The sequence below is a fragment of the Panthera onca genome, chromosome C1 (assembly GCF_046562875.1).
Source record: "Panthera onca isolate mPanOnc1 chromosome C1, mPanOnc1 haplotype 2, whole genome shotgun sequence".
NCBI lineage: Eukaryota > Metazoa > Chordata > Mammalia > Carnivora > Felidae > Panthera > Panthera onca.
In genome coordinates, this window is record NC_138346.1 from 169,739,813 (window position 1) to 169,756,977 (window position 17,165).

The window sequence follows — 17,165 nt, forward strand, 5'->3', positions numbered from 1 at the left end:
TAGTTCTGCTTTCTAGTGTTTCAAAAATCATGCAGTTAGCCATGGGAGTATTACCCTTTGTCCTCTTTCATATGTATTACCTTTTTTTTTTTTTTTAATTTTTAAGTTTATTTGTTTTGAGAGAGAGTGAGCAGGGGAGGGGCAGAGAGAACAGGAGAGAGAGAACTCTCACACAGGCTTTGCACTGTCAGAGTGGAGCTGGATGTGCGGCTCAAATTCATGAACAGTGAGATCATGACCTGAGCCAAAATCAAGAGTTGGACAGACGGACACCACCCAGGCACCTGCCCTACCCTGTCTTTTCTTCCATCAGTGATCTGTTTTAGTAGAACATACTTAAATGTCCTCTGGACCATCCACAAATATGCTTGCCACTAAAATATTTCCAGTTCATTGTGTAAAACAGGACTGAAAAATCTCAAAAAAGGGGTAAGGAAAGGGAAACTAGAGTCCATTATAGTTCATTTAGGCCAATTGTTTGATTTTTTTGATGTCTTTGCAAATGCTGGTTTCTGTGTGGGTCTCAGTATGACTAGTATGATCTCTTTGGCCAGGTTGATTCAACACATTTTCTAAAATGGATTGACTTGTTATCTCTATCTTTCTGAGATCTTTGAGTACCTAGTGTTAAGCAAATTTGATGTATAAAAATCAGATTTAGACAAAAAGTTCAGAAAATGATCAATACACTCAAAGAATTCTTTTAGATAACAAGTTCTCCAAATGCCCGTAAGGTGTAATTAAGATTGAAAAAAGTTCTGTTTCAATTTAAAATCTCTGGAATACTTCATGTACATAAAACAAGGCTCAGACATTTGAAAACTCCACGAGGGAAAATAGAATTAGAAACTAAACTTGTGGGCAAATAGAAACAGGGAGGTAAAATTCAAGGCCATCTGAATGTTACCACATTTTGGGGGCTGCAGACATGCACGGAGCTTTGCTGTTTGAGAGTTGGTGTGGAGCTTGTGGTTCAGCTTAAAAAAATTCAAGTGTCATTTCAACCAAAATTCTCTTGCTGATCCTGTTCCCTATTTTATCCAAGTGAATAAAAGCCAATGAAAGGATAGAGGAAGTGCTCACCAGAACTTATTTGTCTGGTTCAGGCCCCTGCCTCTGTACTTGCTGGGGTCTAATTTGATATTTTATAATAATGTTTTGGAGTATTTATTTTTACTTTGTTAAGAATTCAGGTGTTTTTTTTGTTTTGTTTTGTTTTTTGTTTTGTTTTGTTTTGTTTTGTTTTGAGAGGGAGAGGGCAGAGGGAGAGAAAGAGAGAAACTCAACCAGGCTCAAACTCAGCAGTGAGCCCGATTCAGCCCGATTCCACAACACTGGGATCATGACCTGAGCCACAATCATGAGTTGGTTGCTCAACTGACTGAGTCACTCAGGTGCCCCTAAGAGTTCAGCTTTTTACTGAAAAGGTTACAGAAGAGGTTTAGTCAAAAAGACAAAAGCCCATATCATCATCAGATGACTCTAATTCTTTTTTCATTGCTTCCACTTTCTCAGCTGGGGCAGCAGTGGTGGAGGGAGCAGAACCTCCTGCTGGTGCAGGTCCACCAGCCCCTACATTGCAGATGAGGCTCCTGGTGTTCACATTGGGCAGGGCCTTTGCAAATAAGCCTGGCTAGAAAGGTTCAACATTTATACTTGCTGCTTTAATGGGAGCATTGATCTTAGCCTCTGTGACCATCACCTCATCGTCCTGTAGGATGAGGACCAAGTAGATGCAGGTGAGCTCCAAGACTGAGGCCATGGTGCAAGGGAGTGCTAAACAGGCGCTGACAGGTGCAGTGCTGGCCAAGTGGTTGAAGGGGAGGGCCTCATCCCCACGTGGCCTATGGCTGCTTCAGAAAGACCCAGCACCTTAGTGACAGCTGAGGAAAAGAAGGAAACATTTCTGTATAAAGTCAACAAGTAGACAATATAATTCATTATAAAACATCTGAAATATGATACTTAGTGGCAAAATAGACTATTTGCATCAGACTGAAAATTACTCTTAGAAAATCTTATCATAGGAACCAAGCATGTGACTGACTTTGGATCAGGTCTGGACCAATATATTTTGGTTTCTGCTAGAGACATTTACAGTGTATCTACAATGCATTTAAAAGTCAGCGCATTTTAGGGGCGCCTGGGTGGCTCAGTCGGTTAAGCGTCCGACTTCGGCTCAGGTCATGATCTCGCGGTCCGTGAGTTCGAGCCCCGCGTGGGGCTCTGTGCTGACTGCTCAGAGCCTGGAGCCTGTTTCAGATTCTGTGTCTCCCTCTCTCTGACCCTCCCCCGTTCATGCTCTGTCTCTCTCTGTCTCAAAATAAATAAACGTTAAAAAAATAAATAAATAAAAAAAATAAAAGTCGGCGCATTTTAGGGGTGCCTGGGTGGCTCGGTCGGTTGAGCGTCGGACTTCAGCTCAGCTCATGATCTCATAGTTAATGAGCTCAAGCCCCGCATCAGACTTGGTGCTGTCAGCACAGAGCCTGCTTAGGATCGTCTGTACCCCTCTCTCTCTGCACCTCACCCTCCCTCTCAAAAATAAGTGAACATTTAAAAAAAATTTTTTTAAGTTAATATATTTTAGGCTACTTGATTTTTGATGAAATAGCTTCATTTTTTTCTTGGGTGTATAATTTCCATCAAAATTGGAAAATTTTTGGTCGTTATTTCTTCAAATAGTTTTTCTCTTCTCTTCCTCTCTTCTAGGACTGCAACTACTCATGTATTAAGCTGCTTTAAGTTGTCCCACATTTCGCTATTCCACAACTCATTGTCTATTTTTTTTCAGTCTGCAATGTTAATCCTATCCAATGTATTTTTCATCTTTAGAAATTTGATTTTGGCCATTTTTATATCTTCCATGCTCCTTTCATGACTTAGTGAGTTTGGGTGTTAGACATTGTGAATTTTATGTTGTTTACGTGCTTGATTCTTTTGTATTCCTATAAATATTTTTGAGCATTGCTCTGGGCATTCAAATAACTTGGAAATTGATTCTTTTGAGATTTGCCATTAAATTTTGTTAAGTGGCACCAGAGCAACTTTAAGCTAGAGCTAATTTGCCCCTACTACTGAGACAATATCCTTCTGAGTTCTCTATCTGTTGCCTTATGTATTATAAAGTGTTTTGTTTTGTTTTGTTTTTAACTCTGCCTGTGGAAAGATCCCCAGCACTGTGTGAGCTCTGAAAATAGTTCCACCTGCTCTTTTTCAGTGGTTCTTTTTTCAGCCTTGAGTAGTCTTCTCTTATGTATATACTGATGAACACTAAGCATGAGACTTGAAGGGTACCCTCTGCAGATCTTCAGAACTCTCTTCCTTGGTACCCTGGTACTCTCTCCTCCCTCATACTCTCTCCTCCCTGGTACTTGTCCTGTGTATTCTAGCCACCTTGGCCTCCCCAAATTCTCAACTCTCTCAACTCGGGGAGTTGATTTTATCCTCTTTTTATTTCCCCTTTTCTCAGGGATCATTGTCTTGCACTGCCTGTTGTCCAGTGTCTGAAAACTACTATTTCATATATTTGTCTTTTTTTTTCTTTTAGTCACTCCATCATACCCAGAAGTGACATCCTAAAAGTCAGTGTATTTTAGGACTCTTAAGTGAGAAGAATGGTTTCCATCTTTCTATTAGTGTATCCTCAAAGTGTTTGATACATAGTGTTTAAAGGCATTTATATAAACAATGGAAGTCTTTCTTTGGGGAAATTAAAACAACACAACTTGATTGCATATCATGCTTTCATATTTTGCAGATGTTAATATTTAATCATATGCAGAACCATTTAGCTTAAGTGCATTAATGTAACTCATTTAAAAGAGGCCAGTAATTGTCCTATTAACTCCCAGTCTGGATGTTATCTGCTCTGCCCTGCTGGTAAGGCCAGAGGGGGACTCTTCTATTGGCACCCACAGAGATTGCTCTGATCTGTTGAAAATCCTGTTAAAATCTAATTACTTAGGAGAATCAGCCAGGGAATATCTAATGAGCTCTAGGAAACCCACTAGAAGAAATTCTGTGTTACTAACGAATGAAATGTCTTCTGTCTTTCAATTACACTGGTATCGCATGAATGTAATTGCTGCCTTATAAAATGTGACTCTTGTTTGTTTTTAATTGTGTGTCATGAATTTTTTTGATCATGTGAAAATAACTTAATTTCTCATGGAGGAGAAATGATGGTGTAAAGCTTAAGAAGGTATACTCTTTTCCTCATGAATATTTGATAACTTGGTATTAACAAATGCTTAAAAAAAAGTATGTACATTGTTTAATGAAACCACCACACAGGTGTGAAAAACATGATGATTAAAAGACATTGAATTTTAAGTCTAGAATGAAAAACATGTTCGTCAGGAAACTCTGAGAAGGATTAGTCTCTGCAGTCATCTTAAAGATATTGTCAAAAGAAATGGATTTCTTAAAAATGGAAATTTATTTGTCTCACTTATTTTGTAAATATATTGAGACTCTTAGTGTAGTTTATATTCCTTCTGTCTTTAACAATTAGTAATATCTTTTTTTCACATCTAGCCTAACTTTGTATTTCAACTTTGTTGACTTCCATTTCTCTATATTTAGGACTTTGTTTTCTTAAAACTGGATGGTTGGTTAAAGCTATGGGCTTTGTAGTGAGGTAGATCTGAGGCATTCAAATCCTGGCTCTTATAGTCACAACAAATTTCTTAACCCCTGAGTCTCAGTTTCTATTTCTATGTGGGGGCGCTAATTAATATACACAGTACTGCATAAAGTTGTGAGGATTTTGTGAAGTAATGTGTAGAAAATGCTTAGCATAGTAGTGTGCATGTTATAACTGCTCAAGAGATAGTTATTATTTTTGAAGACTAATTAAAATTTGGAATATGAAAGAATTGTGATATCTAAGATTCATTAAAAACTAATGTAGGGTGAATTTCTATTATCCTAATGTATTTCTATCACCATGTTCATATTAAATTTGTTGAAAAAATTAAAAAGGGTCTATTTTTAGTAGCATGTCAGTGAACTTCATTCCAAAGTTTATCAAGTTTTTAGCTAATGTGTCATTTTATAACATGGATTGATTTCAGCAGATGACACCAGAAACAAAATGTGGTTTGGTGATACATTACTTAGAAAAATATCTGTCTTAGTGATAAATAATTATTGGAATATTATATAAGATTTTAATGATTGAGGAGAAAAAAGACTATTACATATTATTTCAACAATTAACAATGTAACTATTATTTAAAATTATTATCTGGCCTATAGAACTCAGGCAGTTGAAATACTTAAATTGACAGTGCTTTTATTTTTAATCATTTGATAACATGTTAAAATTAGACTTTATTTTTTTGCCTAAAATATAGATTAAAATGGTTTTTAATCAGACTGTTTGGAAGTTGATACAGAAGTAGCCTTACAAAATGATTTTTGTGTATTATAGTTGAATGAGGAGGTAGAATTGTTATAATAATATTTTCACATAGAATAAGCTCTTGTACCTAAAATTTCTCTCTTGTATAATTCATTAATTCTTACAGCAATTTTATGAATTAGCCTTATAGTACTGTATTGTAGGCAATAAAAGGAGACAGAATTTTTGTATACACGTAGATCTGATTATATTTCTGGTATAAAAGATATACATACAAAGTATAACAAAAATTGGGATATTTCAATAAAAGAATATTTAAATATTTAAAATAATTTGCTAATGTTTGTTAATTTGATACTTTACATGCATTTAATTTTATGATTGAGAAGGAATGGGGTTATTTGGTAGGGGGAGGATGTTAGAATTGATGAATTTTGATGGCTTGGACTATTTGTTAAAAAGTTTATGTTATAATAAATAAATGTGGTAATGTCATTTTATCTGGCAGGAATTATTATGCTTCTATCAAGGACCAAACATCAGCTAATTAGTTCATTCAGCAAATACTTATTGAGGGTTTATTATTTGCCAGAATGGAATTGTAATGTTGAACAAGACAAGCAGGGAAGAAGAATTAGCAGATTTATTATTAAAGCTAATATTTTGCCACATTGTCAGTTCAGGAAACTTCATCCAGTTGAAATCCTTGACAGAAAGTGCTTTGGTTGTTGATATTAACATATGAAACTACTGGCTAAGCCTGGCTTTGCTGGGGAATTCATATATTAACTTGATTAATTTAGCACATCTTCATTAACAAGTTTCTGTTGATAACAGAAAACAAATACTTTACTTTGACAATGGAAGTAAAAACAAAAAAAGAAGTAGTTTTATATCTTTCCCTCTGCCTTTCTTTCTTTTTGGGGGGGAGGGGCAAAGGGATCCCTGTGCCTTTCTTTAGTCAAACTCTCTGCTTGGCAAACTCGAAATGTCCAAATCTGTGACCCTGTTCCTGCCCCATCCCCAAACCCCAAACCCCACTCTGCCCCACACACATACACACACTTCCACAACTTTGCCTGGCATGTGGTAGGTGCTTACTGAGTGCTATTGAGTTAGCGTGATTAGTAATTCTGTTATTCTATTAGGTTATATTCCTAGTTCTGTTATTGATTTCTTTGTGATATCTGGCATACAGGCAAGTCACAGGACCCCTTAATTTTCCTGCATAAAAAATGAACACTATGTTTCCCAAAAACCTGATTAAAATATACTGAGGATTGTGAGATATCAGTTTGAACCATATGAAATTGTGATATTTGATCATTTTTTTGACAAAAAAATTTAAAAATTTCATTTGATTCAACTTAATATTGTTTTTCTAAGGTGTTTTAACTTGACCAAAAATGTAATATAATTATCAAAATAATGACAATGCCAATTATGTCAATTATGTCGCTACTTATAGTTTTCCTTCTACCTTTCTATTTCACCTTGATTGCTGATTTTGGCCTTGCTTTCTTCACTGAATGGTATTTTATTACCAAAAAATTAATTGCATAATATACCTGTCACTCCAAATACTAAATTATATATTTTTTAATGTTAATGATCCTAGAGTCCAATAGGCTAGGTCTAGCAAGCAGTATTATTTGACTTCTTTAAGGACTTTTCAGAATCAGGAGATAGTGGGTAGTGTTTAATGTTCAAATTTAGTTATAGTTTAAAAAATATCAGTTTCTTTCAATATTAGAAAGTACATATAAAACTAATTTTTATTGTTTCTGACAAATTGGAAAATTTCATTAGCCTATAGTTTGAAAATTATTACTGTGTTTACCCTGAAACTTTACTTGAAACTAAAATTTTAAGCCCTGGTCCACTAATTTCTGATTTATTCTGATAATACTGTGAATAAACATAAGCTTCACAAGATATAGTTATGACAAAATGATATTTTCTCCATAAATTATTATTCTATCTCTGAAGAAACAGGAATATTCCAAAAGTTATCTTTTTCTGGAAAGGCCACAGACGATCATTCTTTCTTTTTTAATATAAAGCAACCCCACTGAATGAGCTAAAGCTCCCCTAAGGTAAAGCCTGAGCTGCTCTGTTTCACATCTTTTAAGGAAAGGTAACATAATTTAATTTGCCTAACATAGGGCATCTGGTAGATGGTTGGAGAAGAGAGATGAAACCAGCTCTTTATGCAAATACCAGGAAGTCCTTATAGCTACTTATCACTTAATCCAGGAGCCCTGAACAAGTAACTCAAATGAGTGGTTCCCAAATTTGGGGTCAGCGACAAGGCTTTTACTGGTTGTCAGCAGCAATATGAGAAAAGAAAGGACAATACAGATTTCCCATAAAGCTAAATTTACTGAATAAAAGGACTGTTTATGTTCTTTTACATACTGTATATACATATATATATATATATATATATATATATATATTTAAATAGAACTTATCTTTCTTTTTAAAGAAAATTCATTAACAGCAGTTTTAAATTCATAGGAAAATTAAGAGGAAGGTACAAAGATTTCTGGTATGTTCCCTGCTCCCCAACATGGGTTGCCTGCCAGATTATCAACATCTCTCACCAAAGTGATATGTTTGTTACAAATGATTAACCTATACTGATACATCATTATCACCCAAAGTCCATAGTTTACATTAGAGTTTACTCTAGGTCTTTACATTCTGTGGTTTGGACAAATGTATAATGACATATATCCACAATTAGCATCATACAGAGTAGTTTCACTGCCCTAAAAATCCTCTGTCCTCCATCTGTTCATCCCTTCTCTTCTCCCCTCCCTACAACCACTGATCTTTTTTCTATGTCCATAGTTTCTTTTCCAGAATGTGCAGATAGTTGGGATTATACAGTATGTACTCTTTTCAGATTGGCTTCTTGGTAATATGCATTTAAGTTTTCTCCATGTAATATAGTCTATCCTTAATGAAATTATATTATTTTTCAGTGTTCCTATTTGACCAAAACAAAACAAAACAAAACAAAACAAAACAAAACAAAAAATTGTAATCCTATGTAACTCCTCCTAATACTTTTTGAAATGTCTTTGAAACTTAAAAATTTTGGAAACATTTATTTTATATTATTTTGGAAACATTTATTGTATATTATACATGCACATGTATATATTTATAAATGAGATACATAGGTGAAAATGCTTGGGATAGTAGCTGACATTCTATGCATACTTCCAACTTTAGTTCAACTGAAATGCTGATATAAGCCTGATGGTTTTGTCCAGTTTTCCTTTCAGGAAAGTGAAGATAATAAATTCAGATTGGGACATTACCTGGCATTTAGTAGGTGCCAAATAAATATTTTTGAGTTTGTGGGATACTAAAGTAGAAGAGTCTTATAGGCAGATGGGTGTGAAGGTCAACAGTTCTAGAATGAGTTGTAGACAGGAAATCATTAGTGCGTATATGGTAACTGAAGTCAGGAAAGTATGAAGACAAGAAGATCTGGGACACAATGTAATGATTTTAAGGCTCATGATGCCATGCTGCCTCCCCCTCACATATGCAGAGGAAGCACAAAGGTCAGGACATCCTACAGTGTCAGTGTCCTCATAGCATTTGTTTGTACCATGTCCTCCTTAATATTTTGGACTTTTCATCCTAGATGAAAGAGTGAAAGTCTTTGGATTCCCCTTATTGAATCTTTCATTCCAGAGCTAGAACCTCTTTTCCTGTGAGGCCTTAGTCACTCTGGGTACTGCTGGCACTAGAGATAACCCTTTTAGGGCGAAAAAAAAAAAAAGTACTAAGAGATTATTTAGGTGCTCTTGAGTGAAGTTGGGTTATTCTCCGATAATAAATAATAATACTCTGATAATAAATTATACTCTTCTCTGAAGAATGATCCACCCTACTAGAGAAGCATGCCCTCTTTGACAGAGCATGCAGCTTGAGAAGAGATGCATTTGGAAAGGTAAGGGAGAAAGGATACCCTAGCCTAGCCAGCCAGAACTAATGAAGCCAGCCTGGCAATCAATGGAATGACAGATGTTGCAGCCAGCTCACTCTCATACCCAACAGAGATGTATGGTTTTCTTACTCCTGTGTAAAAGGGCAGCCAGAAAGACCTTTGTGCAGCCTGGCCTTTGTTACCAGCTGTCTGGCTGTTGGTAGGACTTGTCTCTGTTTATAGTACCCTCCCTATTTCATCCCAAGGGTCACATTTACTCTATAAACCCCATTGTCATATGCTGGGTCAGTCTGTCCACTTGAATAGTTTTAAAGTTTTCTTGGCTTAATTTTAATTCCTGGACTTTTTGTTTTGGGGAGTAGGCCTCAGCTAAGCTGTGAATTTGGAAAAATTCATTGTCTACAACTCAGATTTTTCCTGTGGCCCTCTCTTCCTGCCTCCCCTCTCCCTTTCAAGAGACCATTACATCACATGGGGACTCATGGTCCCCGTCTTAATGGAGAACAGGGAGACAATGTGATGAATCAGTGAACAATATTTATGGTAAATGAAACTTCCTTAGACCCCTAAAAGCTAATCTGTATTCCCACCCACACTTTTCTTCCAGTTTAAATGTAAGAGATATTCATCCTTAAGTGTAAGTCTTATTCTTCTATTTGTGCCCTAGATCTCATTTCCTCCTCCTACCTCACATCCCTTGCTTTATCTGTGATGCCCACTCACTCCTGTACTTTCATTTGCTTCCTCTCTTTTTTATTTTATTTTATTTTATTAATTTTTTTTAAAGATTTAAAATTTTCTTTTTTTTTTTTCAATATATGAAATTTATTGTCAAATTGGTTTCCATACAACACCCAGTGTTCATCCCAAAAGGTGCCCTCTTTAATACCCATCACCCGCCCTCCCCTCCCTCCCACCCCCTATCAACCCTCAGTTTGTTCTCAGTTTTTAAGAGTCTCTTATGCTTTGGCTCTCTCCCACTCTAACCTCTTTTTTTTTTTTTCCTTCCCCCCCCACCCCCCCGCCATGGGTTTCTGTTAAGTTTCTCAGGATCCACATAAGAGTGAAAACATATGGTATCTGTCTTTCTCTGAATGGCTTATTTCACTTAGCATCACACTCTCCAGTTCCATCCACGTTGCTACAGAGGGCCATATTTCGTTCTTTCTCATTGCCACGTAGCACTCCATTGTGTATATAAACCACAATTTCTTTATCCATTCATCCGTTGATGGACATTTAGGCTCTTTCCATAATTTGGCTATTGTTGAGAGTGCTGCTATAAACATTGGGGTACAAATGCCCCTTCCTCTCTTTTTTAAATATCTGAGTTCTAACTTTGATTTTGCCATCTGCTTACTGTGTGAACTTGGGGAAATACTTTCACCTCTCTGGACCATAACGCTCTTATCTGTAGAATGAAAGAGTAGACCAAATGATTTCTAACTCCTTTTTGATCTGAAGGCAAAACTCATGAGGCCTGATTTATCTTTGCATTCTCACATATTGACCTATCTGCCCTCATGATAAATTATGACTGGAATATTATATACTAATGATTGAGGAGAAAAGAAGTCTATTGCATATTATTTCAACAATTAACAACGTAACTATTTTTTAAAAGTTTTTATTTTAGGGGATCCTGGGTGACTCAGTGGTTAAGCATCCAACTTCAACCCAGGTCGTGATCTCATGGTTTGTGAGTTCGAGCCCTGCATTGGGCTCTGCACGGACAGTGCAGAATCTGCCTGGGATTTTCTCTCTCTCTCTCTCTCTCTCTCTCTCTCTCTCTCTCTTTCTGCTCCTCCCCCACTCACTTTCTCTCTCTAAAAATAAATAAATAAACTTAAAAAGAAAAGTTTTTATTTTAATTCCAGTTAGTTAACCTCTAGTGAATATTAGATTCTGGTGTACAATATAGTGATTCAGCACTTCCATACAGCACCTGGTGCTCATCACAACAAGTGCACTCCTTAATCCCCGTCACCTAACAAAGTAACTGTTTCTTTTTAAAATAAACTCTATCCCAAAGTGGCATATGAACTCACAACCCTGAGATCAAGAGTTTCATGTTCTACCAACTGAGCCAGCCAGGCATCCTAACAGTGTAACTATTATTTTAAATCATTATCTGAGTCAGAGGAAAATTTTTCTGGCCCGTAGAAGTCAAGAAATACTTGAAGCACCCTCAGGTGCTTAGGACTTAATATTGTTCTAGTTCTTCTTAGAAATAAAAATAATTTTGTAACTCAGTTTACACCAAGGTATTATTGATTTTTTTAAAACATATTTCCTCCTATGTTAGTCAGAATCTTTTCATTCCAAGAGATGGAAACCCAATTCAAACTAATTTAAGCAAAACAATTTCCCAGAGGAGTAGCTAGCCTCAAGCCTAGGTGGCTCTATGGATTCAAACAAGGTCCTGGGGCTCTGTATTTCTTTACTAATCAGGATAGGCTAAATGCTGTTTTAAATAAACAGCACCCAAATCTCAATAGCTCGACACAATAGAAATTTATTTCTGTACACATAATAGTTTATTGAGCATGTTCAGTGGGTAGCCTTCTGTGTGGTAATTTAGGACTTTAAGCCCATTTCATCTTCTAGCTTGCTACTTCTAGGGCATCTGAGTCTTCTGTGGGACTCTGAATCTAGCCAACAGATAGGGTGGAGGTGGGGGAGATGGTGGAGGATCAATGCCACTGGCCGGAGTTCAGTCACAAAGCTATAGTTATCTGCAAGGGAGAAAGAGAAATACAATCTAATTGTGACCAGAGGTAAGAGGAACAGATTTTAGTAAACACATAGTTACCTCTATTGCATTTTCTTTCCATTTCTTGGCTTGATTGTCTCTCATATATAATTCTTCACCAAGTTCTGTCCATATGGGAGCAAAAATGGCTGCAGGTAACCACAGACTCAAATCTTCCTACTTTATCAACCTCAGCAAAAGTACCCATCTTCCTTATTAGCTCCAGCAGAAAAGACCATTCATGGACCAATGGAGGCTAGTGGAATGGATCACACTAGTTGGCCAGGCCTGGATCATTTTTACCCCTCCAGCATCATCCCTATCCAAACTCTGTGAGTGGGTTACTCCAGAAAAGAAGGATTCTATGACCAAAAAATGTAAGAGGAAAGGCTGCTATATAGGCAAAAACCAAGAAATGTAATCTATATCCCTATTAGGAACAAGGACTATTTTAATTTTGTTAAAAACACTTTTCACTGCTCATGTCTTGATAATATGTAAAATGCCTCTTCTTCTTTCTGCCTGCTCACTCCTTCTGTCATTTACATTGATATGTGAATTTATTGATCTTACCAAACAAGTGAGTACATATGGGGACAATATATTTGAGTAGATGTGTTCCAGCATCATTCTGGGAAATGTTCCCAGAGGTACTGTCACCAAGATAAGTCTGTTTAGAATATTGTCTATGTAAAGAGAAGAGGGCAATGCTTATCCCACAGGAATTAATCTTCAGTGGTAGAATTTTAGGCCCCTGATTGTGGAAGATGCTTTGGGCTGTGTTGCTGCTCTGAAGCATTCAAATCAGGCCACATAAGTGACTCTGAGTAGATGAAAAGGCAGTGAGTGAGATTTCAGTGCACGTGCACCAGCTGCATGGCCGGATCCCATTGCTTGCATGGAGAAGTTGTCCCATGTATGGAAGAGTTTGTTCCATGTATGGAGGGGTTGTCCCACGTATGGAGAGGTTGTCCTGTGTATGGAGTGGTTGTCCCGTGTATGGAGAGGGTGTCTTGTGTATGGAGAGGGCGTCCCATGTATGGAGGAGGCTGTCCTGTGTATGGAGGAGGTTGTCCTGTGTAGGCTTTTAAGACTTATGAGCAGAGGTCGAGTTCTGAATGCCTATATGGAAGTAAGAGATTTGACTAATAGGCCTACATAAGGTAGTGAAGCTGGAATTGATGCCCCTGTTTAGACCCTAGAAATTAGAAGTTCTTATAATCACAGGCTAGAAAAGTTCTCTGGTCCAGATATGTGGAAAAGAAATCTGCCATCTGTCTGAGAAATTGAAATCCCAAGTTTGTATTATCCATATGTGTGATATCCAAGTTTGTTCTACCTGTGTGATGTAGGGTTCATAATCCAAGAAATAGTCCAGAGCCATTGACACCATAGTGAGAAACATGTTTATAGAAACAAACCTGAAAATATATATCTTTCATACTTTCACAACCCAGGGCACCAACGACTACTATAGAATGGATCTCTGAAAATGAAATAGAAAAACATTACACACCACAAAAAGAAAAAAGCCTTCCTGAGGAAGAGACAGCAGATGCAGTCAACAGAATTAGTAACCTAAGAACCAAAAATAATGAAGCAACTTGAAAGAGGTTGTAAAATAAATATGTTTATAAAATGATTTTAAAAATAAAAGAAGGTGGGTGCTTGGGTGGCTCATATGGTTAAGAGTATGACTTCAGCTCAGGTCATGATCTCGCAGTTCATGAGTTTGAGCCCTGCATCATGCTCTGCATGCAGAGCCTGCTTGGGATTCTCAATCATGCTCGCTCTCCCCACTCCACCCCCTGTCCCTTCCCAGCTCTCTCTCTCTCTCTCTCTCTCTCTCTCTCAGAATAAATAAACTTAAAAAAGAAAAGCAATTCCATTTACAAGAGGATCAAAAAGAATAAAATACTTAGGAACAAACCTAACCAAGGAAGTGAAAGACTTGTATGTACACTGAAAGCTATAAAACATTGCTGAAAGAAATTAAAGACAAATGAATGGGAAGACACCCCATGTTCATGGATTGGGAGACTTATTTAAGATGTCTGTACCACCCAAAGCTATCTACAGATTCAATGCAATTCAATCAAAATACCAATGGCATTTTTTTTTTGAAGATATAGAAAAACTCATCCTAAAATTCATTTGGGATCTCAAGGGACCCCAAACAGCCAAAACAATTTTGTAAAAGAAGAACAAAGTTGGAGGACTCACATTTCCTGATTTCAAAACATATTACAAAGCCACAGCAATCAAAACAATGTCATACTGGCATAAAGACAGATAAACCAATGGAATTAAATAGGGAGCTCAGAAAGAAATCCTCACATATATGGTCAAATGATCTTCAACAGAGTGGTAAGACCACTCAATGGGGAAAAGCAGTCTTTTCAACAAATGGTGTCTGAAAAATTGGATATCCACATGCAAAAGAATGAAGTTGGGCTTTTGTCCTACACCATATACAATTATTAATTCAAAATGGATTAAAGACCTAAACAGAAAACTCCAAATGACAAAATTCCTAGAAAAAAAACATAGGGAAAAAGCTTTATGACATAGTACTTGGCAATGATTTCTTGGATATGAACACAGGCAACAAAAACCAATGTAAACAAATGGGACTACATCAAACTTAAAATCTTTTGTGCATCAAAGGACACATTTGAGTGAAAAAGACAACCCATGGAATGGGATAAAATATTTGCGAATCACATATCTGATAAGAGATTAATATCCACAATATATAAAGGACTTCTGCAACTCAACAACAAAACTCAAACAACTTTATTAAAAGATGGGCAAAGGACTTGAAGAGATATTTCTCCAAAGAAGATATACTAATGGCCAACTAGCATTTGAAAAGATAACCCCTGTCACTAATCATCAAAAAAATGCAAATCAAAACTACAATGAATTTCATATTTTTTTAAAAAGTAGTTTCCACATACAGATAATATCACACAATATTTTTCTCTGTCTGACTTATTTCACTTATTTCACTTAGCATAGTGAAGTGAAGGCCCACCCATGTTGTCACAAATGATAGGATGGTAGGATGTCTTTTTTTAAATGGCTGAATAGTATTTCATTATACACACACACTTACACACACCCACACACCCACTTAAACACACCCACACACCCACACTCCTAACACACCCTGTAATCTCTTTACCCATTCATCCATCAATGGACATTTAGGTTGTTCCCATGTCTTAACTATTGTAAATAATGCTGCTATGAACATGAGAGTGCAGATGTCTTTTTGAGTTAAAAGAGATCAGTCTTCTGTTTACCAGAGGTGGTGTGGTGGGAGAAGGAATTGGAGAAATGTGGCCAAAAGCTACAAACTTCCAGTTATAGGATAAATGCTCACTAGGGATGTAATGTACAACATGATGACTATATTTAACACTGCTGTATGATATATAAGAAAGTTGTTAAGAGAGTAGATCCTAACAGTTCTCATCATAAGGAGAAATTTTTTTCTTTTCTTTTTATTGTATCTATATGAGATGATGGATGTTAACTAAATCTATTGTGGTAATTATATCATAATATATGTAAATCAAATTATGTTGTACACCTTAAACTTATATGGTGATGTATGTTAATTGTTTCTCAATAAAACTGAGAAAAAAGTATTGTATACTAAATAAAACTACAATGAGATATTACTTCACACTCATTAGGATGGCCACTATAAACACACACACACACACACACACACACACACACACACACACTACAGCAGAAAATAGTAAGTGCTGACAAGGATATGGAGAAGAAATTGTAACCCTTTTGCACTTTTAGTGGGATTGTAAAATGGTGCAGCCACTATGGAAAACAGTATGGAATTTCCTAAAAACAGTTCAAAATGGAACTACCATGTGATCCAGCAATTTCTGGGTATGTAGGAAAGCAGAGTCTCAAAGAGAAATTTGTATACCCATCTTCATAATAGCCAAGAGGTGGGATGCAACCTAAATGTTTATCAGTGGATGAATGGATAAACAAAACGTGGCCTATACATAGAATGGAATATTATTCTGTTTTAAAGAGGAAGGAAATCCTGTCACATGCTACAACATAGATGAGCCTTAAAGACACTATGTTAAATGAAATAAGCCAGTCATGCAGCGCCTAGGTGGCTCATTAAATCAAGTGTCTGACTCTTGGTTTTGGCTTAGGTCATGATCTCATGGTTCATGAGATCAAGCCCCACATCCAGCTTTTCACTGACACCTTGGAGCCTGATTGGGCTTCTCTATCTCTCTCTGCCCTTCCCTTGTGCATGCATGTACAGGTTCTCTTTCTTGCTCTCAGTATAAATAAATAAACATTAAAAAAAAGAAGAAAAAAAAGAAATAAGTCACAAAAAGACCAATATTGTATGATTCTACTTATATGAGGTATCTGAAGTTGTCAAATTCATAGAAACAGAAAATAGAATGGTGTTATCAGGGGCTGGGAGAAGGAAGAAAAAGGGAGTTACTGTTTAATGAAATGGAGTTTTAGATTTACCAGATGAAAAAACTCTCGAGATTTGTTTCACAATAACATGGAAATGCTTAATATTACTAAACTGTAAACTTAAAAATGGTTAAGACGGTAAAAACAAAACAGGAAAAAAAATAATGGAGAAAAAGAAAAATAATTCATATAAATATGTCCAAGTAACAATATTCAGTGTACATGGGTTTGTTATATTATTTTGTGCACTTTTCCATATGTTTGAAATATTTCACAAAAATGTAATTTATTGTTCTTAAAAGAAATCTCTGATTAAAAAAATCAAAGAAGAACTAAATAAATGGAGCAGTATTCCATGTTCATGGATAGGAAGACTCGATCAACATTGTCAAGATGTCAGTTCTTCCTAATTTAATCTATAGATTCAATGCGATCCCAATAAAAATCCCAGCAAGTTATTTTGTGGATATTGACAAACTGATTTTACAGTTTGTATGGACAGACAAAAGACCCAGAATAGCCAACACAATATTGAAGGTGAACAAAGTCAAAGAAATAATACTACCCAACATCAAGACTTGCTCTAGAAC

At 36.3% G+C, this 17,165-nt stretch overlaps 1 protein-coding gene and 1 long non-coding RNA gene across 2 annotated transcripts in view; one reads left to right on the plus strand and one right to left on the minus strand.

The window, feature by feature from the left end:
• The window catches only part of LOC132673318 (uncharacterized), a 101,359-nt gene that overhangs the window by 19,682 nt on the left and 64,512 nt on the right, over positions 1–17,165 (plus strand). The window lies entirely within an intron of this gene.
• Positions 1,442–1,762, minus strand: LOC132676782 (large ribosomal subunit protein P1-like). The gene is made up of 2 exons (XM_060628788.2): positions 1,688–1,762; positions 1,442–1,615 (listed from the first exon to the last, which is right to left on the minus strand). The coding sequence occupies exons 1-2, from the start codon at positions 1,760–1,762 to the stop codon at positions 1,442–1,444; spliced, it is 249 nt and encodes an 82-aa protein (XP_060484771.2).

What these genes read in the sequence shown, in the direction of transcription:
- LOC132676782 (XM_060628788.2), bottom strand. Translation starts at nt 1,762, where the DNA reads ATGGCCTCAGTCTTGGAGCTCACCTGCATCTACTTGGTCCTCATCCTA. An exon ending in ATGAGGTGATGGTCACAGAG is followed by an intron (nt 1,616 to 1,687) that starts GCTAAGATCAAT and finishes TTATTTGCAAAG; the next exon opens with GCCCTGCCCAATGTGAACAC.